The sequence below is a fragment of the Vitis riparia genome, chromosome 17 (assembly GCF_004353265.1).
Source record: "Vitis riparia cultivar Riparia Gloire de Montpellier isolate 1030 chromosome 17, EGFV_Vit.rip_1.0, whole genome shotgun sequence".
NCBI lineage: Eukaryota > Viridiplantae > Streptophyta > Magnoliopsida > Vitales > Vitaceae > Vitis > Vitis riparia.
This window is the reverse complement of record NC_048447.1, coordinates 13,756,555-13,781,900: the sequence shown is the minus strand read 5'-3', so window position 1 is coordinate 13,781,900 and position 25,346 is coordinate 13,756,555. Positions and strand designations below refer to the sequence as shown.

The window sequence follows — 25,346 nt, the reverse complement described above, 5'->3', positions numbered from 1 at the left end:
TGTGGAATGCATACGCTAATTTGGGTTAGGTGGGGGAGAGATGAAAAAGGGAGTCTCAGCGGATTAAGATAGGACGGGGCGCAGCAGATACAAACCCTTCTACGTGGCTTCCCTACAAGGGCGCCGCTTCTACGTGGCTATTACGTTCTTCTCTACTTAAAACCATCTCGCTGCTCTCTCTCTTCTTCCTCACTCTCAATTTCTCTCTCATTTCTCCGGCTGAGGTCGAGGTTGTGGTCGGAATTCTTCTTCGAGTTGAATTCCGGCCAGGCTATATATGTTTGGAGGAAATCAGTATTAATTAGCCGTATGCTTGCTCAGTGCTATTTATTTATCTCTATCTGTCCAAGTTTTACATTTTACACTATATGATTCTTGCTGGTTCATCTCTGGTTTATCTCTTTAAGAATCAAACTTCTGGATCTGGGTTATGATCATTCCTCTGTGTTGTATCAGAAACTCTTTTATTTTTGTTCTTTTCTTATCTACATTTCTCTTCTATTCTGATTATTGTTCTTGCTGGTGTATCTCTTTAAGCTCAAGCTTCTGCGTCTCAAGATATGTGTTTGATCTTGTATCAAAAAGAATTTTTTTTTCTTCTTTTTGTCTTCTAGTTTGGCTATGATTTCTTGTTGGTACATCTCTTAGGGAATTGAACTTCATAATCTGACTCTTACTTGATCTTGTGTCAGAAACCCTAACTCTTGAAGGAGACCAGCACAGGAGCTGCACTATCGTTCTGTTCCTTTCTATACCTTTTACCATGGATGACCCTGGCAAAAATGTTGCTCCTGAGTTTGAGATACCCGACCAAATTGAAGAAGAAGATGCAGACAATCTATCTGGAAACGGATCTGCAGAGGAGAAAGAGACAAATCCTAACATAGAGTTGTTTGCAGCCGCCCGGAAAAGAAAGGCAGCTGCTACTGTTCAAGTCCTCGCTTATGGATTGAATTGTAGTGTTGAGGAGAAAAGGAAGAGGAAAGTCGTGCAGGCCCGGAAAAAACTGCTAGATCGTCCTGTTGGGTGGTCACCTTTTGGGTTGCCTGGTTGGGATAGTGCAAAGACACGCACTGACTCTCGCGCCATTATCAAAGACCTTGTCAAGAGTAAGGGCTCTCTTTAATCATATACATCTATGTTTAACTTGCTTTGTTGGTAGATTTGCCCAATGTTGGTTCACACACACATGCACATATATATACTTATCACTCTTATTATGATTTTTCATAAATATTGTGATTTCTTATATCGATGTTTCCTGTAAATTGTGATATAGGATCTGGTCTTGTGTTTGGTTGTTCTATAACCACAAGTTATACTGCTGTTAAAAATCAGAAGATTTAAGATTTCACACAACATAGAAGAAAAAGAGTAACAAAGTGAAAAAAAATCCTATTGTACTAAACAAAATTAGAGGGTTATCTCCCAAAAGGAATAAGACAAATGATAATCTTTGTTAAGCTTTCAGCCTTTTTCTTAACTGGCAAAAAGGTCAAAAACAAAAAAGAAAGGAAAAAAGACAAGAAGATTCACAGTAACAAAACTAAAATCACCAAATCATATCCCATCCATGGTGATAAATGAAACTCAATATGGTGGATCTATAACAGTAGAACTTTGCATGTGTGCACAAACACCACTTCTATATTGTTTATTAAGGAAGACACCTTCTTGGTCCTCTTGGTTTCTTTGTATTTCTTGAGGGCCTACCTCTAAATTTTCTGAACCTGGTCTTCTCAGTAATATTAACCACCTGAACCAAGACTCTCCCTAAATTAACCCTGCATTGGGGATTTAACTTTAATACTTTGAGCACAGGGAAATCTGCCTTTCTTATTTGTGAGTTCATCATTCTTATACCTCAAATATTAATTAGAATCACATGCAAAGATGATCCAAAGCATGTCACTGAAATCATGAGTTAAAATTATACCTAGTATTCATGACGTATAGGGCTCTGAATCCTATCACGTATCGACAAAAGAAGAAAGCGATGAGCTAGAAAAATAGGAAACATAAATCAGGTATAGAAACTAAACCTAGCCACGTGTCCTCATTAAAGAGTAACGATGAAATAGCTTAACGAACAAGTATTCTACGGTCTTGAGTTTCGTCGAAAGTATACAAAATATAAGAAAGGTGAAGTTGCAGCTAAAATCATCCTAATATGGTATCTGAATCCAATGAAAAAGCTAATTTTTGTTTTCGCATCTTGTTTTCCTCTGGTTTTTAGTTAAGGATTTGATGAAAACAAATACTCGATCAGGAAATGATGTATAGAAAGTTTCTTGTCATTCCTGCGCAATCATGTCGTCACTTAATTTGGTGTCGTCATACTCTCGCAATCATGGGCACCCCAAAAATATTCTAGGTCTGTTATCAATAGCATTTGCAGTAGTTTTTGAAGCATCCTTATGTATTAGTCCATGAAACTAAGACTCATCAATTTTACTAATTCTCCCCAAACTAAAGTTAGGTTCTTGTTTTCTTTGAAGGAAAAAAATTTATGTACTGGTTTGAACGATTTGGTAAAAAAAGCATGAAATCTGTTTAATTCCCTAATAACTTAGAGCTAAATTAGTTATTGTTACGTCAAAACGTAATGCACAAGATGCAATGTGTTAAAGCATTAGTAAATGACACAGAAGTATGCAGGGAACAAATGAATGATGATATATAACTTCTAATCTTATACTTTTTCTTCTAAGATCCTGGTCCTTATTCATGTTTAGGGTTATCTTGATTATATGCATTGCCATTTGTATACCTCCTAATGTTAACATGAATATTTGAATCTAGCTACATTCTTATTCTTGTAGACTAGCAAGTTGTATTGTACTTTATTTTATAGCCTTCCTTCTTATTCTTTTCAGCAATACCACTACCATTTCAAGCCAAGGATAAGGCTGAAGTACGAGGAAGAAGAAATAAGGGAAAGCGTTCTATAGAAATCCCTCAAGGAGGAAAACTTAAGTCTGCAGCTTCAGTGGAAACATATGATCACTCTTCTCTTACGACTCAAGGAGCTCCAACACCTGTGCTGGACGTTCCTGTAGACGTTTCAACAGAAATAAGCTTTGCAGAATTCAATGAATTCTTTAGCCCTACTGAGTTCGCATGTGCTGAGACATTGGCTACTGTTGCAGAGGTTCCCATCTTTTACAATCCAGACGGTGCTGTTGCAGAGGATCCCATCTCTTACAATCAAGGAGATGATTATGAAGAAGCACGCAATAGGCTTTCTGCTATCCTCTCACTGGATTTTGATCATTTACTGCTTGATCCTGACACCTTGGCCCGAACATTACATCTTTCAACTGCACTGAAGGAAAATGCTGGTTTCAATCCTTTTCAACTTGCAATGCTGAAGATGGTCGAGGAGATACCTTTGCTGAGTGATGACATAGTAGAATTCAAGGATTTAAACATGGAAATAAAAACACTGTTCTCTGAGCTAGAGTCCAACATCTTACGAGTTGCTTGCTCGTGGACAAAATACAGAGATTCGATTATAACATTGAGCGATCTGCAAGTTGATGTGAGTGCCAATCTATATGCTGCTAGGATGCTTGATCATCAAATTTTACAGCTTCAAACTCGTCGTGTGGAATTGGCTAATTTACTCGAGTCGAAGAAAAATGCAATGATAGAGTTGATTTCAGCTCAAACGAAAATTGCTGGTACTCTTCCCAAAACTTCTGATGATGAACAAGTTGAAGCTGCTGACCTAAAGAAGCCAGGAGGAAGCACGAAGAAGAAACCAATAATTGATAATTGGGCCAAAATCTTGGATGGGTTTTTTCCGCTAAAGGATTTTATATTTTAATTAAGTTGCTGTAATAAGTTGCTGTAAACCTCTATCTTTATGACCCTGTTTGAACTTGGTTGTTTGCAAGCTTTTTCCTTTCCCTAATGGCATATACCTATTATATTTTATTACTTTATATATTTTGTTTGATGATAGCTTTAACCCTATTGCCTTCTCATTTGGCTTGGTGATCATATTGCTTTTATCTTCAGACTCTTCTATTACATATACATGTTAATTGTGTATTCTTGACACTAAGAGTAGTAATGAACAAAGTGCTGTTAATCATGCTACACTCTTGCTGACCTCTGATTCAGCTGTCATAGCAGGGTCACAGCTTTGTTAGGGTTTTGCTGGTATCTTCATCCTTTCTTGCTAGAGAGATCCTTTACTCTCTAGGAATATGCTGTTCTCCAGAATAGCTGCCATGAATAATGAAGCAAGTGCAGTAAGCATGTTTGGTTTGACATTGAAGTAAACTGATGATCATTTTCTTTCAGCTATGAAAGATATACATACAAGGGAAGAATGGGTTGTGGCTGAAGTTAATTATTGATCAAGTGTACATGACCACTCTTTCACATGTTTCTGTCAAATCCGGTTCTTGATGAACAGTACTGCATGTGAGATTAAATTACTCTTTAGTGAGTTTCACCTTGATATCACCAGAAGAACATGGTGGAAGAGTTTTGATTCAGCATTTATGTCAATCTTAAATACAGTACTTCTTGCTGGTCTTTATCATTGAGGCAAGACCCTTTTGTTAGATCAGAGCCACCAGAGATCATAACTGCTAGTTGTTCCTTGTCAATTAGAAACCTTAACCTCCATTGCTATAGCATTTTTTCATAGTAAAATAGCAATCTCTGATGAGAGTATGAAACCCTATGTGGTTGGCAGTGAAGTGTTTATGAAGCCCTAGAGTTGTTCATAAGGGGAGTGTGAACCCTCGAAAGGGATACTTGCAGCCAAAGTGAGGAAGAGGACATAGCACATGAAGACATGGGTTCCATGTGCTGATAACCAAACTCGAAGCTCACTTCCAAACTGACTCAGAGACAACAGAAATGATGATGAAATGCTCTTTTGGCCATATTTTAAACTAGAGGTCTCCAACCATGCATGCAGACCTAACCCCACTTTCATACATATCTCCACTTCTCTCCAACTTGTCCTTTTCGATAAAGCAGCGAATCTTTCATCAAACATGACACCATCCTCATTGTTTTACTTGGTGAGGAAATTTGAACAATTTCTTGAATTGAAAAGGGGCAAAATGAAAAGGGGGCCAGGGAACGAACAAACACCTGAAAAGGACTGTGGCATGAGGTGATGTAATCCTAAATGGCCCTACATGAGCTGAGCGGTGGGGCACGTCTCTTATATCTCCTTTTCCTACACCTGTTGCTTCCGTCACCCTTTTCCAACACGTGTGCCACCCTCCTTCCATTCCTCGCCCGGGTTTTGCTCTTCACCAGTGTGAGGTGTTCCATTGACCTGTAAGTAGGTTTTGTGTTTTGTTGAAGAAGATCAAACAGCTAGCACCATCAATCTGTTCAGATCCAATTGCTTAAAACCAGATATTAAACATTAATGGCTTTAAATTTTTATGACATATCTTCCATATATGCCACAAGAGATTCACAGAAAGTAGCAGCAGTTCATCTCCAGGCGTATCCTCCGTGGCGTTGCTAATGAAGTCATTGCCCCTTCTTCACTAGATGGACCACTCCCAAATCCCCACCGTCCGGCGAGATCGGAGCGGTGCTGGAACTTAATTACTTACCAGTTACCAGCTTGTAGAGAGCTGTTTCACATACATTTTGAACCTGGCTCTCCCTGTGGATGCCACGTGTTGTAAGCCCATGAAAAGACAGCTGCTGAAAGCCTGAAACCTAGATACAAGTTAATTACCGCTGTTTTCTCAAAACCGGAGGACACGGGCTGTTTTGTCCAGGAACCAATGGAATAAATTTTTGTTCACTGAAATAGCCCAGGAAAGAGGTGAATACGTGGCGGTCAATGGGAGAGTGGGAAGAGGAGTAAATGGTACGTGAAACTGATATCTGAGTGAAGAGTACGTGGCATTGTTGAATGAGTTGACAGCTCTCTATATAAACGTCCAAGCTCCCATTTTCTCTTCACCCATCTGCTTTCCCTTGCCTTCCATCTCCCTCTCTCTGATTCTTCCGGCGGCAAGGCACCCGCTGGAGTAGTTTCTCCGTTGTGAAGTTCTTCTGCTTGTGCTGGTGAGAGGTCTCACTCAGAGAATCTCTTAAAGGTTTTCTGGGGTTTGGTTCTTTTTCTTCATTCGCTTTCTTAATTTCTGCCGAGTTAATTTGGTTCTGGATATGGGGATTTGAAGATGAAAATTTGTTACTTTGATTTCTGTCTTTCTCTCTGGTGCTAAATTTTGTATTTGGGTGTGGGGTGTGAAGATGGGATTTTGTTAATTTGCTTTTCTCATTTTATCAGTCAGTTTCTGACACAAAAAACAGATTTTCTCCTGGAAGGTTCTGCATTTTCTTGTGGGGGTGATGTGACGCTAAAAAGCTTTCTTAGTGTCGTCTGCATCTCTGTTTCAGGTTTCGTTTCTCGTTTGGCTATGGTGATTTTCTTCTGACTACTCAGTTTTTTTCTGACAAGCGTTCTGATTGTTTCCATTTCAGAAGAACGCAAAACAAAGCTCTTTTTAGGGTTCTTGCCTACGACTCTAGCGTATCAATGGCTGGGACAAGCAAAGATGGCATGTATGGAATTCATGACTACTTCATGCAAAGCGACGAACGCCAGAAGAATGGTGCAGGAGATTCCGTTTCCGATTCCGGCTGCAATCTTGAACTGACTCTGGGAGGAAGCTACGGCGACTTTGACGACGAAATGCCAGTTCTGACTCTATCATCTTCTGTATTCGAAAGCGACACTATGGAGGAAGATTCCGGAGAACCCAATGTTCCCCCTCCTGCGGAGTTTGCGGTGGAGGGCTCATTTCTCTCGCTTGGGATGTCATTACCACCACCGGTCCTGGAGATGAAGACGATGAAAGAACTACAGACAATGAGGAGACAGGAGGTGAAGAAAAGGCTGATGGGGAAAAACAGGAACAGAGGCAGACCTCCACTACCCAACCAAAGCCAAACTCGGGTTTTGTTGCCCGCAGTGTTTCAATTAGCTCCGCCTTCCAAGACAGTTCCACCGTCATCGCCACCTCTTCTTCAGCCTCTGTGTCCGACGCCAATGTCATTCCGGCTGCCAACGCCAATCTCACCTCCTCTAAAACCGTCGTCTCCGCCTCTGTCTCCGACTCCGTTGTCATTTTACATGCCGCCACCACCACCAACTCCATCAACTTCGTCTCCGCCTCTGTCACCGAGGCCACTGTCATCCCGCTTGCCAACGCCAACGCCACCACCACCACCGCCACCTCCTCCGCAGCATTCTTCTCTGCCTTTGTACCGAATGCCATCATCCATCATACCGCCACATCGGCAGTCTTCTTCTCCCCCTCTCTCTCCAATTCCATTATCATTCCGACTGCCGTTGCCTGCACCCCACTCTCCGTCCGAATTATCCCCTTTGGTTTCTGATCCTGCTCCCCCTACTCTACTGCCTCCGGTTCCCACTCATCCCCATTTTCCAGCCAAAGGCGAGGGTCACAAAATGGCTATTCCAGGTGCATATATCCTTCCTTTTTATATATATATTTTTCCTTTTTGTGTTTAAATTTATTAATTAGCCTGGCTAATAAATATTTACAAAATTAGATGTCTTTATGCATCTGAGTGTGGAGAAGTGATCTTCCCATTCTTTTCTACCTAGTATCAGAAATTTATTTTGTTCTCTTGATTTGAATATAGTACCTGTACATATATAGATATATGTATGTATATGTATATATATATATATATATACATATATATCTGTCTTTTAGTATGTTTATATTTTCTTTTATAATGTTGTTTTGTATAACTGTATTTTCATTTTTTTTCATTATTTATTTTGAAATATTGGGAAAATGAGTTATAAGGTGTTAATATGAATGATAAACACAATGAAAAAATGAAAGAAAATGGGCAAAGAAAGTTTAACAATATTAGAATAGACCTCGAGAAAGTTTAAGCCTATTATAGTATGCTAATCCGACCGCTCATCGACAATTTAGATTATTAGCCTAGCAACAAAATTCTTAATCCAACCGTTTATCAACAAAATAGATTATTAACATAGCAACAAAAGAAAAACTCTTTATCCAACTTCTTATCAACAAGATAGATTATCAACTTAGTGACAAAATAAAATAAAAAATATTGTATAAGGCTTAAAATAGGATCTTAGTATGACCACTAAGTGATAAAGTATATTGTTAACTTAGGTACGAAAGTAATAGAAAAAAGGGATTGCATAAAGTTAATATAGGATCATAATCAGACCGCTTATCGACAAAGTAGATGATTAATGTAGCGACAAAGTAGATGATTAACGAAGCGACAAAGTACATAAATAAAAAAGGGGATCGTAGAAGCTTAATATAGGATCTCAATCCGACCGCTTATCGACAAAATAGATGATTAATTAACATAACGACAAAAGTAAAAGAAAAGGGATAGCATAAGCGTCGACAAAAATAAGGTAAAATAAGGTAACTCATGCAATAATAATAACACATAATTCATATGTCATTAGATAACCTAATCATCATAGTCCAAATTGTTAAGTTTATTACAAACAATAATATTCTAAGTTGTATGCATAAACAAGAATTAAAATACATAGTATTTTGAATGCAAATGTTTGTTTTATAATATTTGATACTCTTTTTACTAATTAAGAAAATATCATGGTTGTGCTTTGAAGAACTTATTCCTTCATTATTTAGAATCATCTTTAATTGAAAATGACTACATGTAGCACATGGATTTTATTTTCTATTCATGTAAATTAAGTATGAGTTCCCTAATTGCTCACTTTGATTGCTTTGTTTTCATTTCTTATTCCATTAGCTTTTGAGCACCAAGGAAATGATCCACTGGATGTTCCTTTGAGATTGAATGAATTGCCTTCACATAAGATCTGAAGTAAGTCAGATGGTCTTTTCTGCTAGCACTAAAGAAGTTTCCATTGGTTTTCTATGTATATGTATGGTCATTAGAAGATGATCATGGGCTTGCTGCTTAAGCATTCATTTGCTGTCTTGAATTTCATGGAGTTTGAAATCTTGAGTCATCTAGCCGGAGTTCAAACTTATAGCTAGTCTCTCTGTGTATGGTGGCTTATGCTTTGATATCCTAATATTGTTTTATTATAGTCTAATAGTTTTATAATTAAATTGTGTGAATTTCATATAGTGGAACCAGAAAGTCTCCCAGTTGACATCCTAAGGGCTTTGGTAGTAAGATGGCTGCTGCAGCACAAATACAAAAGGCTTAGGGCTTCTGATAGAAGCGATCGGGAGACTGGTCTAGAGCTCATAAAACAAATGCCAACTGTGGTGACTACTGGTGCCGGGCCCAATGGAAAGAGGATCGAGGGGTTTCTCTATAAATTTGGAACAGGGCAAATCAGTCTCGTGTGTATTTGCCATGGCATGTTCTTCACTCCGGCCGAGTTCGTGAGGCATGCTGGTGGAGATGATGTGGAAAATCCCATGAAGCAGATTATCGTTTGTCCTGCGTCCTTTTAATTAATTTCATGCATGCATAATGGTGATGAATGTAATATAAATAATTTCTTCAAACTTATGTTACAAGACTTGTTGATAAGTAGTTCTGTTTCCATTTTTATGTCCATCATTTTAGTTATATATCTTGTTGCATCTTAGGTTTAGATTAATCATAAGAAAATCTCCTTTAACTGGAAACCATTTTATGCCCATCATTTACCTTCAATTACATGGAGTTATACAATGATGCTTGTCACTACTTGTACCGTGATACATGACATGTGTTATGACATTTGTCATGATGCAGGATGTGTGTCACGACTCATGTACGTCATAACATGCAGCATGGTTAGTACCATAACTCAGTGCCATGGTTGACACCATTACTCATGCTATCCATAATGCATGACTTGTGCCATGATCCTATCACACTACAAGGTGTTGTTGATAAGTTGTTTTGGAATCCAATTGGACGACAATAAATTTTATCCAAGACTAATTAAATAAACTCAAGTGGTTGGTATCAAATAAGTAATGCGAGAAAAAGTTGAAAAAACTTTAAAAAGAGAGTCAAGCAATGCCTAATTGAGAGAGAAGCAAATGAGAGTTGACAATACACTCCGATCGAATGTAGAATAGTGACGATTTGGTATGTTAATTGAAATAAGATGTAAACTAATATGATTTGAGGTAGCAATCCAAACTCTAGCTGTCATTATGCTCGTGGGGATATCATCACCTTGATCATGAAATGCAGCATACACAATCCCCACTTGTCTTGATGTTCACAAGACCATGCTATCCGATACCTTCTCAAAATTTTCATCACATTAACATTTACTTTTCTTTTTTTTAATGTTAAAATAATAGCGATTAGCTACGAGGACTTTATAATTAAAATTAGTTTTTGGTAAAAAAAAAAAAAAAAAAAAAGTGAATGTTGATGAGATGAAAAATATTAATTTAATGGATATTTTGAAAATAAATCTAAATGTGATTTAATAAATTTTTTTAAATAATATTATTCCGTGAAAAACTCGCATGTGACGGTCAAAGACTCAAAGCTGGTCGCGTCGACTCGGTAGCCACTAGATAGTAAATGGTGTGAGAGTTGTGGTTTCGGAACATTCGAAGCTGTGCGTTTTGGAGTCTTGGCTGAATGGAAGATTCAAAATCAAAGCCCTAAAAAAATCCTCTTTGTGATTTTGGAACTTGTTCCGCTCAATCTTTCGTCGTCAAGTTAGGGGTAGTGGGTTTCTGGGTCTCTTCGAATCGAGTGAGATTATGTGGAGCGGATAGAGACGGAGGCAAAAGTGAGACGAAACGGAGAAACGAAGAACGGAGAAAAGGAGAAACGGAGAAAGAGGAACGGCATGGTTTAGCTCCACAGAAGAATGGTGTTTAAGAGGTGAGTTTTGCCCATGGCATACAAAAGGGTCTCTCTTTGCCAGTAAAATCAAGGGCGGTTTTGAATTTGATGTTTGGGTAGGGACTGACTGCTGGGCGTTTCTTTAATCAACGGAATTTCTTGCGTTTGAATCGAACCGAGAGACGGCTAAATGGAGAAAGTGAGATGCTTTTGGCTATGGCTAAGAATGATTTTTAGAGGTGCGTTTTCGATTTGCAGAGTAATTAACAATGCGACTTTTGAATCCTCTTTGTAAATGTGAGCCTTTTAATTTCACTTCTGTCTTTGAATCCTGGTGTTGGAATGCTTTGATGGAAAAAACAGCTTCTTCTTGCCGGCTCACAGATTAGGGGGGAAAAGGGTGAAACCAAAATTCTTTTAACCAAATAGAGAAAATGACATTAGCAAAAACTGAAAAACTGGAAACCAGTTTGGTTGGGTAGTGAAATAGGATGTGCAACAACAACATAGTTTAGGAGCTTCACTTTTCTGCTCTGATACCATTCATTTGGTTAATACTCCCCCGCTGGTGGGCTGATGATAATTTTTTTCAGGTTCCTTCCTTGAAGATTAATGACTTCCTTCTCCTTAAAGACTCTCAGTAGGGGAAAATCTCCATCATTGATTCCCTGTACTTGGTTGTGATATTGGGTGTGCCAATGGATGGCAATTTGTCTAGATAACTGATCCTAACCGTTCCTGTATCTCCATTAACCATTGTCAGCATCTTAAAGGACAAAAATTCTATCACAGAATGGCGAATGCATACTGTAGGAGAAACTTTTTGGCCAGAGTAAGAGTGGATGGGAGCTGTTTGTCCGGTGAGGAGGAGATCAAGGAGGGGGTGTCTAATGCACATCAACATCTCTTTGCTGAAAACTGTGATTGATGACCTATTATTAATGGGTTGTCCTTTGAGTCTCAAGGAGGCTAGGTGTTTGGAGATTCCTTTCTCAGAGGAGGAAGTCCTTTCAGCACTTCCGACTTTGAATAGGGACAAGCCCCAGGTCCTATGGGTTTATTATGGCTTTTTGGCATGTGTTTTAGGACTTTGTTAAGGGTGAATTAATGGATTTCTTCGGTGAATTCTATGAACAAGGGTTATTTGAAGAAGTTTGAATGCTACTGTTTTAGTCTTAAATTCCAAAAAAGGGTGGAGCAGAACACTTGAAGGATATTAGGTCCATTAACTTGGTGGGAAGCATGTACAGTTATTGGTGAAGGATCTAGCAATTAGGCTTGACAAAGTGGTGGATAGGGTGGCCTCTATTGCTCAAAATGCCTTTGTCAAAGGGAGACAAATTCTTTAAGCCGTCCTTATTGCAATTGAGGCCATTGATTTGAGGTTAAAGAGTGGTTCTAATGCTATTCTATGTAAGCTTGATATAGAGAAGGCCTTTAATCATGTAAATTGGAGCTTATTGTTGGTGATCTTGGAGAAGATGAGTTTCGGCCATAAGTGGATTGGGTGGATTAATTGGTGCATTTTTTGCAGCTAAATATATTCAGTACTTGTCAATGGGATTCCAACTGATTTTTTTCATAGCCCTAGAGGGTTAAGGCAAGGAGACCCTCTTTCTCCTTATTTATTTGTTTTGGTAATGAAGACTCTTAGCTTTCTTCTTAAGAGAGCTAGGGAGAAGGATTCATATTAGGTTTTGAGGTGGGAGGTAGAGGTGGTGACAGAGTAGAGGTATCTCACCTTTTGTTTGTAGATGATGCATTGATTTTTTATTTATTTATTTTTTCTTTTAGGCTATGTTTGGTTCCCAGAAAATTTGAAGGAAAATGTAAGGGAAAGAAAATACAGAGGAAAAGTAGAGGGAAAGAAAAAGTGAAAGAAAATAAAAAAATAGATTAAAAGTTGATAAATTATTTTTTTTATTACTTCAAACTCATTTTATTTATTTTAACTCATCAATACAAAGATTAAATAATTTAAAAATACATAAATTTTTAATTAGTTTTAATTATATTTGATTTTCTTTGATATTTTTCATAGGACAACCAAACATAAAAAAATCATTTTCCTTTGCATTTTTTTTCTTTCCATAGTATTTTCCGGGAACCAAACATAACCTTAAGCTTCTAAGGACCAATGGTGTATCTTGATTGGATTTTGATATGGTTTGAATATTTGGGCTGAAGATCAACCTAGAAAAAATGGGTTGATCCCAATAGGAAGGGTTCTTAATGTGGAGGAGTTGGTGGACATTTTAGGGTGTAGGGTGGGGTCGCAACCTTCCAAGTATCTCACTCTTCCTTTGGGTGTTGTTTTTAAATCTTCAAAGAAGGCTTGTATAGTGGAAGAGACAATACTTATCAAAAGGGAGGGTGGTTGAATTAAATCAAAGTACCTTGTCTAGTCTTCTCATTTATTTCATGCCCATTTTGGTTATTCCAAGAGAGATGTGTTGTAGAATGGAAAAAATTCAAAGGGACTTTCTTTGGGGAGGTGGATCTCTTGAAAATAAGCCATCACTTGGTGAATTGGGTCAAAGCTTGTTAGCCAAAGAAGGGAATAGGGATAGGCATTCAAAATCTTTCTGTATTAAATGACGCTTTCCTAGGCAAGTGGTGTTGGACGTTCACATAAAAAATGGAGCATTTGTGGAAGCAGGTAGCCATAGGCAAGTTTGGGGAATAAGTGGGGGTTGGTGCTTTATGGAGATGAGGGAGGGGTATGACATAGGGTTGTGGAAAGCTATAAGGAGAAGGTGGGGTGCTTTCAAAAGTAAGATTTCTTTTGTTATGGGCAATGGAAGAAGGGTCAGATTTTGAAGGGATATTTGGTATGGTAACACCCCTTGAGGACCTCTTTCCCATCTTTATTTGCTATATAGCTACCTCAAAGGATGCTTGAGTTTTTTTATGCATGGGAACAAGTTGAAGACAGGGGGCATTGGAACCCATGTCCCTTTTTTCCAAGAATTTATGCACTTCCCTTTACTCCATAAGGTCTTCTCTAATAGGGGAAAAGCCTTCCATTTCCGTCAAATGGCCCAACCACTGTATTACCTTAATGTTGTCAATGTGTTAAGAAATCTCTATGACTAGGAGTTAAATTGTATTGAAGCTTTCTTTTTAAGATTTCAAGGAACATCAGTGAGTAGGAAAGTAGATGACAAGGCAATGTGGATGGTTGCGAAGGGAGGCAAGTTTTCAGTTAATTTTTTATTTATTCTAGGATGGTCTTTATCTTCCCTTTCTTCACTTGAGTGAGTCACGGGAGACAATGCCAATGGATAACATATTAAGCCTTGTTTGATGAGGAGGTAAGGGGAGCTTCTTCTTCTTATTATTATTATTAAAATACTAAAAAACAAGGTGCTTCACACCCTATTTCCCAACAACTACAAGAGTGCTTGCTGGCTGGCTGGCATCAAAGCCCTTTATTATTATTAGTAAGATGGGGTGGAGGTGCACAGCTCCCTTCTCTGCTCCTTTTCAAGCCTTTCATACCTTGATCGTAGACCACATTGTTCCCCCTTCTCTATTGAGTTTAGAGTCATTTCTGATGGGTCTAATATATACGGAATTCATGGGCTCCAATAAAAGTGAGTCTATGGACAACTTGAAGAGAAGAGGTTGGATGTTGGTGAACAAATGTTTTTTGTGCAAAAGCAATAAGGAATCTAGTGAACACATCCTCCTTCACTATTCCAAGGCAAGTTTATTATGGCAGTTGGTGTTGTCTTGTTTGGAGTGGTATGTGTTTTGCATTTTTCAGTCAAAGCAACACTTATAAGTTGACACTGTTGTTTTGTGGTAAAGAAGAGAAAGAACGCTAGAATTTTGCTCATTTTTGTTTGTTTTGGACTCTTTGGAAATAGAGAAATAGAAGGGCATTTAAAAATGTTGAGTTATCAAATCATGAGCTTAAATCTTCTTTTATGTGTAACCTTTTAGAGTAGACTAAAGAAGAATTAGGGGTTAGGTCCTTTTCCATGTTTGATTTTGTCAATGGGTTAGGCTACCAATAAGGGGAGAGCATTTTTTTGTCCTTTTTTTTTGTTTTTTTGCTTTGAAGAACACTTACATACTTCTTATGTACTTTGTGTGGTCTTTTTTGGCGCTTGTTAATTTATTACTCTTTTGCCTATAAAAAACACATGTACATGCACACATTGAGCATTTATAAAAGTTGTTTTATTTGATGACGTGTGTGCATTGGTCTTTTTACTCACACGAGTAATAAAAAGGGTGACAAAAATGAGTGCATGTGCTGCTTTCATAAATTAAACCTTTTCGTATGCAACCTTTAGTTTTCATAGACAACACTGATTTTCTTCTTGTTATAACTCTCAATTCCCTACCAACATATTTGTTAAATTTAGCTGGAATAAAAAAATATCATGACAAATACAAACCTATGATTTTCCCTTCAGAATATTTGGTTAGATAGTTTCATAGAAAAGACCATGGAAGCAACCAAGTAGAATACAAATTTGTGCTAGCAAATCACTTGTATTTACATGAAACATGCACTTGTGACAATACTTCTCAATCATATTTGTGCTAGCAAATCACTTGCATTTACATGAAACATGCACATGTGACAATACTTCTCAATCATATAATATAAGCTCACATTATATATGTGTAACGAAGTTCTCTTTCTGTGGAATTGTTATACAAAAAATCTTTTTCCTTTTTCTTATTACTTCTATCCTAGTTTCATGTGTGCTACATTCTTAAACTTTAATCCTTTTATATAGACCTCTAGATGAGTTCTGTAGGAAGTAGCAGTTTTCCTATTGCTACCTATGGCCCTCAAAAGTCAGAGTGGATGCTTATCTATTAGAACTTCCAAGATTGTCTATGTAGAATTAATGCAGTTTTAATTAAAACTCATCGTACTAAAACCTATTAATAAGATGCTCCATACACATTCATAATTTATGAAAAGGTGATGTTAAAATGCTTCTAGGACTTAGTGTGTCATTTGTGTCATTTCTATCATGTCTGACAAATTTAGTTTGAGTGAGAAAGTTACAATGACAAATGTAAACACTATGGTAATGTTCCTTTTAGAACATTTGGTTGAACATTTTAATTGAAAAGACCATGGAAGCAATTAATTATAAAAACAAATTTGTTTTTGTGCTAGAAAATTATATTTATTTGCAACAAACATGCATGTGTGACATAGTACTTTCATGATTATATGTATTCACTCCCATTGGATATGTGTGTCAAAATATTTTTATGAATATCAAGTATGGGCTTTAGAATATTTATAAAAAATATCCTTCTATCTTTTTTTGAGTGGGATTGGCACTTATAGTCACCATTCTAGGGTTTTGTTAAATCACTTATGTCCTAGTATCCTATGTGCTGTTTTCTATGTTTAATGTTTTTTTTTATGAGCCTTGTGTATGAGTTTCCATACTCCGCAACAAAAATAAATGCTTGTACATTTAAGCTTCCAAGCTTGCCTCTGTTGAATTAATGGAGTCTAGTGAGATCCTTAAGGAAACACGGTACATCCTTAAGCAGCCATCACTGATATTATACTAGCATTTACATTTGAGTTTCATGAGATCCTTTTTACATGTTCACCATCTATGAGGAGGTGTGATTAGTAATATACCTCATAGGACTTACCCAAGTCACCCCCACCATCATGTTTGATTGCCTTTTTAAATACTTGCACAAAAATCTTTCTAGCGTTTTTCCACTGGGGTCTACAATGATTTTCATTACATTAGCCATTGTTTAGTCAGTTTTGAGAAGGGTAATCATGACAATGATTTGAAAATCATAAAACAATGTGCAGTTACATGTACCAGGCCCAATGGGTACTATGTTCGACAGGATGTTTAGTATTGTATGTTTTTGCCATGTTGGCTTTCTCACTCCAGCAGAGTTTGTAAAACATGCTGGTGGAAATTACATAGCAAATCCCATGAAGCTTATTGTTGTGCGCCTTGCCTCCTTTTAATTTAATAAATAATGAATTTATGTAAATGATATCATGAAACCTTATGCTGGATAAGTAATAGTAATATTGCTGATTTGCCTTTTTTAATACTTGTAGAAAAATCATTTTCCTTTTTCGCATTGAGGTTGGTTACAATCATCACTACACTATGTGTCCTACTGCTTTAAAAGATTGTAATCTTTTTATATGAATTCTCAAGAAGTTATCAAAACTGTAATACTGAAACTATGGGCCAAATTTGTCTGAGGCCGAATTTGTTGAGTGAGCTGGTTATGGTGACATGGTGAACCCTGTATAAAATATTAATGCATGGCCTGTCTTTTTTAACTTCTAGGAATTTTTGTGGCTTCATTTTTTTGAATAATGACAAACTATATGAAGTAAGAAACTTGTTCCCATAAGATCTTCATCTCTTGCAATCCTCTGATACCTATTCTTTCCTATTATCATTTAGTAGCTTCAACTTGAATTAAGTTACTCGATGTTGGGGTTGTGATTGCTCTTGATTTCAAATGACTAGACAATCTGAGGCAACTTTTTCTCTTTTTATCTTCAAATTGTGGTGCTCTGTATGTAGTCCTTTCTTTTCTTGCTACTCATCAATCTCTTGTTTCTGCTGCACTCATTTCATGGACATGCTATTTATCGATTTCTAAGCATCCTTGACCACGGGTCATCATCATTGGTCTTGTATCCTTTCATGTGATAGATATTCCTTAATTAGATAACACTAGCAGCATTTTGTTATTTCCTATAGAGCCAACACTGAACCTTTTGAATGAGAATTTTTTTCATGTGATTTGGCAACCTCCCATTATACCCCAGACAGGGTTTTTGGATACCCTATGAGTACATTGTCTATTGGACTTACCAAATGAAGATTCAGGATCAAAGATCATTGAGAACTTAATGGTAAGTTCTTGACAAGTTTTTCAAAGACACCGAAGTTGGTCTTGATGAACTTGGTTTCTGTTACAAACAAGGAGAGAATTTCAATGTCGATAATGATGAATCAGTGAATGAAAATATTCGAGTTTCAGTTCCCAATGGGTGTCGGTTTTTGTTACTCGCAAGGACATTCAGTGCAAGGTCTGTGGAAAACAAATTGCATCTGCCCTTTTTTTTGTTTGGTGGCATAAAGTCAATAAAACATTCTGAAGAATTAAACCTAAAAAAGGAAAGACACTCATAGATGGGGAAGAAGTTCAAGCTAGGAAGTGCAAAGTGCTGCACATCATTTTATTTGAGAATCTTTTATTGGGAAGAAGCTGTATCATCAGTTTATTCAATGTTATTCCTCTTTTGGAGTTTGATGCAACTGGAAAATTGTTCTCTTGTTTCCTAATGAGGATTTCATCAGCTCTGCATGAGGTTCTGAGTTGGTGCTTGAGGTGTGCTTGATGTTTTTCTTCCTCCAGATTTTCTTACAAAAATTTCCATGCTAAAGTTTTAGATTCTGATGACATTATGAATTCAAGGAACCTGTTGAGAATCAAAGAAATTGTCTTTACTTCTCTCAAGCAATGTTCAATTGTTTAGTTCTTAGGCAATATGGAATGTCTAATGGGGCAAAACTCATACAGAGGAGGTATAGAAGAAATCTCCTCTGATTTGCAAAGAAATCATCAATTGATAAAGATGCAGCCTCTCCTCTTAGGTTGGAGGATTGTCAAAATCCTCCCCTGTGATGCCATCTAATTGAAGAAAGCTAAGGCCAGTTTGGGTTTGGTCATGTTTTTTATGGTTGTTTTTAAAATTATTTTTAAATTAAAATATAAACATAAATTTTTAATATTTTATACAAATAAGGATGTTTGATTAGTTGTTTTTAAAAAAATATATATTTTTTTTTCAAAAAACAAAATATTTTAAAAATAATTTTTCTATTTTGATTTTATAAAATCATAATAAATTTAATTTCATTCAAGTGCTATTAGAAATGAAAATAGTTTTGTAATTATAAATATATTAAAAATAAATAGTTTTTAATAAAAAATGAATAATAATGTAATAATAAAATTATATATTATATTTTTTATAAGAAAATATATTACCTCAGTACATGTTAGAAATATATGGATAATAATATCTTCTTTAAGGCATAATTGATGTTTTTTTTGTTAAAAATAAATAATAATACTTTTAGAAAATTGTAATAATATTTTATTTAAAACTAAATAATTTTGAACTTTTTTTAACATATAAATAAGTTAAGTTTTTTTATATAACATACTCACATTTAGCACTTAGTTATGGATGCAACATTTTGGAATGTTTTAATTTAATTTGTAATTAATTGGATCGATTCTTTTTTTCAAATTAATTTTAAAAATTAAAAAATTCGTAAATAAGTTAAATTATTAATTTTATCTCATTTAATTTAGAATCTATTTTACCTAATGAGAAAATTAATAAAATCTAGTTGTAGATTTACTTTTTGAGTTTTAAATTATTTTTAAAAATTATTATATTCATTAATACTTTTAATACAAGTGTGATTTGATTTGAAGTTAATTTTTTTATTAAAGAAATTTATAAAAATATTCTTATGTGTGTAATCATATACCAATTTTTATCCATAAATTTTTTGTATTAATTAATTACTCTTTAAATTTCAAATTATTTTTTAAAAAGTACTAGAATGGTCGATAATTGTTTAATTTAAAGTTTATTTGTTGAGTGAAGATACTTGTACATAGGTCGTTATATCACACCCGCCAAATTCTTATCCAAACACTTCTCTAGTACGGACTCCTCGCTTCCCATGAGCATCCTCCCACCATGTCTTCTTTTCCAAACCCATTTCCAGTACGGACCCCTCACTTCCTCTGCGCACTGCGAGCCTCTCATTTCCTCCGAGCACCATCCTCGCACCATCTCTTCACACATTGCAATCATGACACTTCTACGCAAACTTTCTTGTGCCATCGCAGGAGACACTCATATCTCAATAGATCTTTATCTTACTTTTTTGTTTGCTATTAGTAGCAGTTGGAAATTGGATGGTTTGTATGTTCATGATAAACTCAATATTCATGCAAGGCATCTTTGATGGCAATGTCTACACTTAAGTGTCTCTTCCTCGAAAAGAATCTTTGTTTAAATTTCTCAGTCATGGATTATATATACTCTCTGGTTGCAGGCATGGAGGTGTCAGCTGAATGCTGCAAAGTGCAGATGGCCACATTTTGGTACAGGGTACACTTTTGTGTTTACCTTCATCAAATTATGAAAAAGTGGTTCCCAATAATTTGCTTTGGTACATAAATACCCCTCCTAGGATTCCTACAGTTTCTGTAATAATTTCTATGGACGTTAAGGCAGTTCACATTGTTCGCATGGCTAGCTAGCTGCATGCAGATGTGACTGCCTAGAGGTTCTGATTATATCATATTTAGAGCTCTTAGGAAATACTTATGATATTTTTAATATTTAAAAGGTTTTATCATTTAAATGTTAGAAGAATTAGAAACGTTTTCTAAAATTATTATTAAATACATTCTTAGAGTGCGTTTGATACTGATTTTAAAAAGTGTTTTCAATATTTATAACACTTAGAAATTTTCATTCTTCAAATATTAAAAATGTTAGAAACACTTCGTGTCAAATGCACTCTTAATCTTTAACGGGTAATTAGGGCATGATCTTGGATTATAGATAAAACATTTAACTATTTTTATACATCATAGTTAGCTGGATGCATTAAGTTCTTGCTTCGGGTTTTGATTACTTAATTCCAGAATATGAATATTCTGTAATGGTTATTGGTTGGTATCATCTCTCTTGCAACAAATTTTCATTGTTTGGGTGAAACTGGTAATTGGGCAGGTGCAGCAGCGACAAGAGCAGGTGTAGGTGTAGGCTATGCTCACAATTTGCTTGCCTGGGACATGACTGATCAAAGGGTGTGGGATTCAGCCCATCATAACAGACACACTGCTGGAGGCTGGAGCTTGTGGAGAAATGAGAATCACGACGACGTCGATTTGCAGGAGGAAAAGGAGAGGTGTCCTGGAATTATAAAACAAAAACCACTTGAAGAGGAAACTTCATCCAAACAGATATCAGGCGCCACTGTACTATCACTCAACTACAAAAACCGCAGGTGCCACGCAGCATCGTCTTCTTCCTACTCTCTATCTAAAATTACTCACACTTTCTAGCATAAACCCCAATGGAAACCTAATCATCAGACACCCCTCACTTCCTATAAATAGCACCAGTTGTTTGAAAACGAAACTCAAGTTCACATCCCCATACCCGTCTTTCTACTGTTCTTTCTTCTTAGTTATGGCCACCTGTTTTGGCCCTATATGTATCATGTGGCAGCCCCCTGATTCTGTTCCTGATGAACCACCACCCTCGCATGCATTTTTCATTGGATTTCGAGATCGGAATGTAGTACAAAACCACTGGCTAGACGGAAAGCAACCGGTAACAGTACTACTATATGTTCCCGTAAGAATTGAGACGTTTGCAGTTGAAGGTGACGAATTGTTACCTAGTGAGAATTCTGAATTCGCCGACCTATCTCGCTTGCTTTCTCTTGTGGGGGTACATTCGTTTTATCTGGCGTCAGTCGTACAAGTGATACACTCTAATGCTGTGGCCATGGCCTATGAGACTACCGACAATGGCCATAACGTAATTGCCATGGTTGCGGAGATTCCATTCCGGTGGTTTTGTCCCCCACAGGAGGTCCGGCAGAATCAGGACGAGGATGATGAAAACGAGGATGAAGATGAAGATGAAGACGAAGACGATGATGAAGATGACGCAGATGAATTCGATGAGAATGAGACTATGGATGAGGTTGTGAGCTATTCATTGGAGGATGGGATGGACGTGGACGTGGACATGGTTGTACCTGCAACCAAAGCTTCCATTGAGGCGCTTGAGAAGCTGGAGGGTTTAAATTCAATGGGCAAGTGTATGATATGCTTGGAGCAGCTTTCATTGGAAGATGAAGTTAGTAGGATGCCATGCTCGCATGTTTATCATGGAGACTGTATCATACAATGGTTGAAGAAGAGTCACATGTGTCCCTTGTGCCGCTTCAAGATGCCTGTCGACCCAAGTTGAAGCTCTCAATGCCATGCATTCATATGAAAGTTAATATCTATAAAATTATTTTGAAACAATTTCATATTTTTCTCTTAGAATGATTTGAGGTCTTCTAGCTAGGCCATGGCCGAAAGAAAATCTTGTGTACAAGAAGTTCATTTCACTTTTTCATCTTTCTATTGTTAGAGCAATATTATCTTTTCCTTTCAAGGGGAAGGTGCCTATTTTTCTCTTCTCTGTGATTCTTTTGAACATGACATCTTTCTTTCTCTTTCAGATGTGTTGCACATTTTTCAATCACACTCACTTTGTAGTTGGTTTGGGCTGAAGCATCAAACTTGAAAATCCACATAAAATGACAAAATTAAATAGTACGCCCGTGAGGATTGGCTTTAGAAAAATGATTAGCTCATAATTTACTTTCTAGAAATGTCACATCATATGTTGGAATATTTTAAAATTTTAGGGTCATTTCATGGTATCACAAAGTACTTTTCGAAATCATATCTCCATTTTTTAAAACGATATCTGTAAAGTTATCTTGGGGTAGGAATCCCATGCACCTAACATTTAAGATATGTTTACAACATCCAATTATATTATTTAAGAAATAGTTTTATAAAAGTTGTAAAATAATTAAAATTTTGTAAAAAAAAAATTAAAGTTGTTATTAATTTTATGATATAAAATTGAAAAACCACGATCTAATAAGGTGAGTGAGTGTAATTAAAAATTATAATGTAAGGATTAAGAATTAATAATTTAATTTAAATAGAGAATAAAGTTTTTAACTTAATTAAACCTGCAACATATCATAAATTAACAAAACATCCAAAATATTGAAAAAAATAAAAGAAAGGTAAATAAGCATACAAAGGATGTAAGAATTATTATGTCGAAAACCCTTATACTAACTATAAAGATAAAAAATCACAAGGTTTAATACATTTAATATAAATCTACTATATGAGATCAATTTACATGAATTTATTTCCACCTAATTTGTCACAAGTCAAACATTTTTAAATATATGTATGACTTTTCAATTGAATAAATAACAATCTTGGATTTTTAAAGAAGAATAAGTCACTGTCTAAAAGAATTTTAGACCAAAAATAGAATGAAACAAAATTACCGATATACTTATTGTTATTATAAAGTTATAACACTAAGACCTTATGAAAAAACTCATTTATAAATAAATTGAAATAAATATTTATTGTTAAAAATTAAATTAATAATCTATCAAATAATAACTAAAAATTGTATTATTAAATTTTATTATAATTTCCATTTTTTATGGAGAATATTATATGAAACTTTGAAAGTATTTTTTGAAAAAAAAAATTAAAATAAGACAAATATATAAAATTTTAAGAGTATAAAAAATGTGAGGAAATTGTGAACAATGTGATTAAATATGCCTAAGTAATATCAATACTATTGGAAGTGGAAAAAAAAATAATATAATTGAAAATTATAATTAAAAGACAATTCCCCACATTCTTCATACTTCCCAAATTTTTTAGTATTTTAATTTATTTTTCATAAATTCTATCAATCTTAGTGTATATCAACATTATCATAGCTATTTGAAGTAAAAAAAATAAAATAAAATTTTAAAAAATACAAAATTCGGAGGGTACGAAGAATATGAGGATCCTCACATTCTTTGTACCCTCTATAATTTTTAAGTATTTCCAAGTTTTAATTTTTTTATGCATAATTTTCATCAATCCTAAATGTAGTTAGTACATTTGAAACAATATCATAACAAGTCAAAGTAAAAAAAAAAAAAAAAAAATTCAAAATTCAAAAAAGTGGAAATTTTGAAGGGTACGAAAAGTACAAGGATTCTTTACATTTTTCGTATCTTCCCTAATTTTTAAGTATTTTGAAATTTTATTTTTATTTTTTTCCATAATTTCCATATTTTTAATAAAATTTACATACATACATCAATTTTTTTTTTTTTAAAAAAGTAATAACAAGAAAAAAAATTGAAACTAATTTTATAAAAATAGTCCAACAAATTTTCTAATTATCTATTTTCGTAAAACTATTCTTTATTTTTTCTTTCAAAAACATATTCAAGTAATTCAGGTCATTTTAATTAGATTAACATGTGAAATTAGCCATTTAATGTACCTTTAAAAGTATTAAGAAAATAAAACCGTATTAATGAAAAAACATTATTCATTAAGCCTAATCAGTAATTAATTTAAATTAATTAATGATTCACATTTTCAAGAAATTAAATTTTATTCTAAATAAAATAAATTATTATTTCAATTAAACTAAAATGAGACGTAATTTATTAAAAGTAACTTCAAAATGAAAAATATAATAATAATTTTAATAGGACTCTAAAATCCTATAAATAAGAGTAGGTGCGGAAAACTAGACTCAATTTCAAGTCATTATAGTTGTGTCCCGTACCTGGTCTTGATTCCTAGTTAGTTATGCCGATCTTGGTTGGTCCTAGATGTAGTATTCTGCGGCAGCCTGATCTTGTTGCCGATGGTGAGGATGATGAAGGGCTGCTGTGGGATGTGTTCTTCATGGAGTTTCATGTTAGAGATGCGGTCTTAAACTACTGGCTGGAAGATGATAGTCCTATAAGACTACGTGATGTGAACACGATCGGTCCTATGAGAAGGAGGTTGTTTGTGGTTAGGCGTGATCAGTTATTAAGAAGCCATAGTCTTGCATTCGAACATGTATCTCTCCTGCTTTTTCTTATGGGTATACCTTCAATCTTGCATGCATCATTCGTGCAAGAGATACGCTCCGGTGCTGTTTTGTTGGCGAATGAAACCACCAACATCGGTCGTCGCATAATTCCTATGGTGGTGGACATTGATATGTGGTATATGGGCGAGGAAGAGGAAGAGGAAGAAGAGGAAGAAGAGGAAGAAGATGAAGATGAATTAGATGAGATTATGGCCGAGGTTATGAGGTCTTCATTGAATGATGTGACCGGCTTGTCTGTGCCTGCAACTAGAGCTTCCATTGAGGCACTTGAGAAGATCAAGTTTGAGGATGTAAATTCGACAGACAAGTGTATAATATGCCTAGAAGAGTTTGCGACGGAATCGGAAGTTAGTCGGATGCCATGTTCGCATGTTTATCACGAAGATTGCATTATAGAATGGTTGGAGAGGAGTCAGATGTGTCCCTTGTGCCGCTTCAAGATGCCTGCCATCTCAAGTTGAGGATTTTTACGCAAGATAACAACATATCTTATATAATACTTTGAACAATTCCTTCTTGTATTTTGTTAGAATGAAATGAGAATTTTTTTGAGTCGATTTGTTATATCATCATTTATTTTATGTTATTCAATAAATTAAATGAATTATAATTTTAATATGAAATATATTTTAAAATTAGATATATTATAATAAAACGTAACAATATTATTATTGAATAATATGTAACTTAATAATAAATATATATT

The 25,346-nt window shown here is 35.4% G+C and overlaps 4 protein-coding genes across 6 annotated transcripts; all 4 read left to right on the top strand.

The window, feature by feature from the left end:
* Window positions 1-230: 230 nt before the first annotated feature.
* On the top strand, window positions 231-3,905 carry LOC117905171. Its single transcript, XM_034818098.1, has 3 exons — window positions 231-307; window positions 693-1,109; window positions 2,877-3,905. Exons 2-3 carry the CDS (start codon window positions 764-766, stop codon window positions 3,827-3,829), a joined length of 1,299 nt encoding a protein of 432 aa, XP_034673989.1. The 5' UTR covers window positions 231-307; window positions 693-763; the 3' UTR covers window positions 3,830-3,905.
* Window positions 3,906-5,989: 2,084 nt separating this feature from the next.
* LOC117904126 (extensin-like) lies at window positions 5,990-9,491 on the top strand. The gene is made up of 3 exons (XM_034816642.1): window positions 5,990-6,060; window positions 6,481-7,484; window positions 9,157-9,491. Exons 2-3 carry the CDS (start codon window positions 6,536-6,538, stop codon window positions 9,489-9,491), a joined length of 1,284 nt encoding a protein of 427 aa, XP_034672533.1. The 5' UTR covers window positions 5,990-6,060; window positions 6,481-6,535.
* A 1,128-nt stretch (window positions 9,492-10,619) lies between these two features.
* LOC117904397 lies at window positions 10,620-22,121 on the top strand. 3 transcript variants are annotated; one of them, XM_034816985.1, is made up of 4 exons: window positions 10,620-10,878; window positions 10,960-11,078; window positions 19,965-20,020; window positions 20,651-22,121. In XM_034816985.1, exon 4 carries the CDS (start codon window positions 21,113-21,115, stop codon window positions 21,902-21,904), a length of 792 nt encoding a protein of 263 aa, XP_034672876.1. In that variant the 5' UTR covers window positions 10,620-10,878; window positions 10,960-11,078; window positions 19,965-20,020; window positions 20,651-21,112; the 3' UTR covers window positions 21,905-22,121. The 3 variants fall into 3 exon arrangements, with proteins under 3 accessions (XP_034672876.1, XP_034672874.1, XP_034672875.1); XM_034816983.1 differs by having other exon boundaries at window positions 10,620-11,078; window positions 19,965-20,013; XM_034816984.1 differs by lacking the exon at window positions 19,965-20,020 and having other exon boundaries at window positions 10,620-11,078.
* Window positions 22,122-24,348: 2,227 nt separating this feature from the next.
* On the top strand, window positions 24,349-25,101 carry LOC117904125 (NEP1-interacting protein-like 1). The gene is made up of 2 exons (XM_034816641.1): window positions 24,349-24,755; window positions 24,846-25,101. Exons 1-2 carry the CDS (start codon window positions 24,349-24,351, stop codon window positions 25,099-25,101), a joined length of 663 nt encoding a protein of 220 aa, XP_034672532.1.
* The last annotated feature ends 245 nt before the right edge of the window (window positions 25,102-25,346 follow it).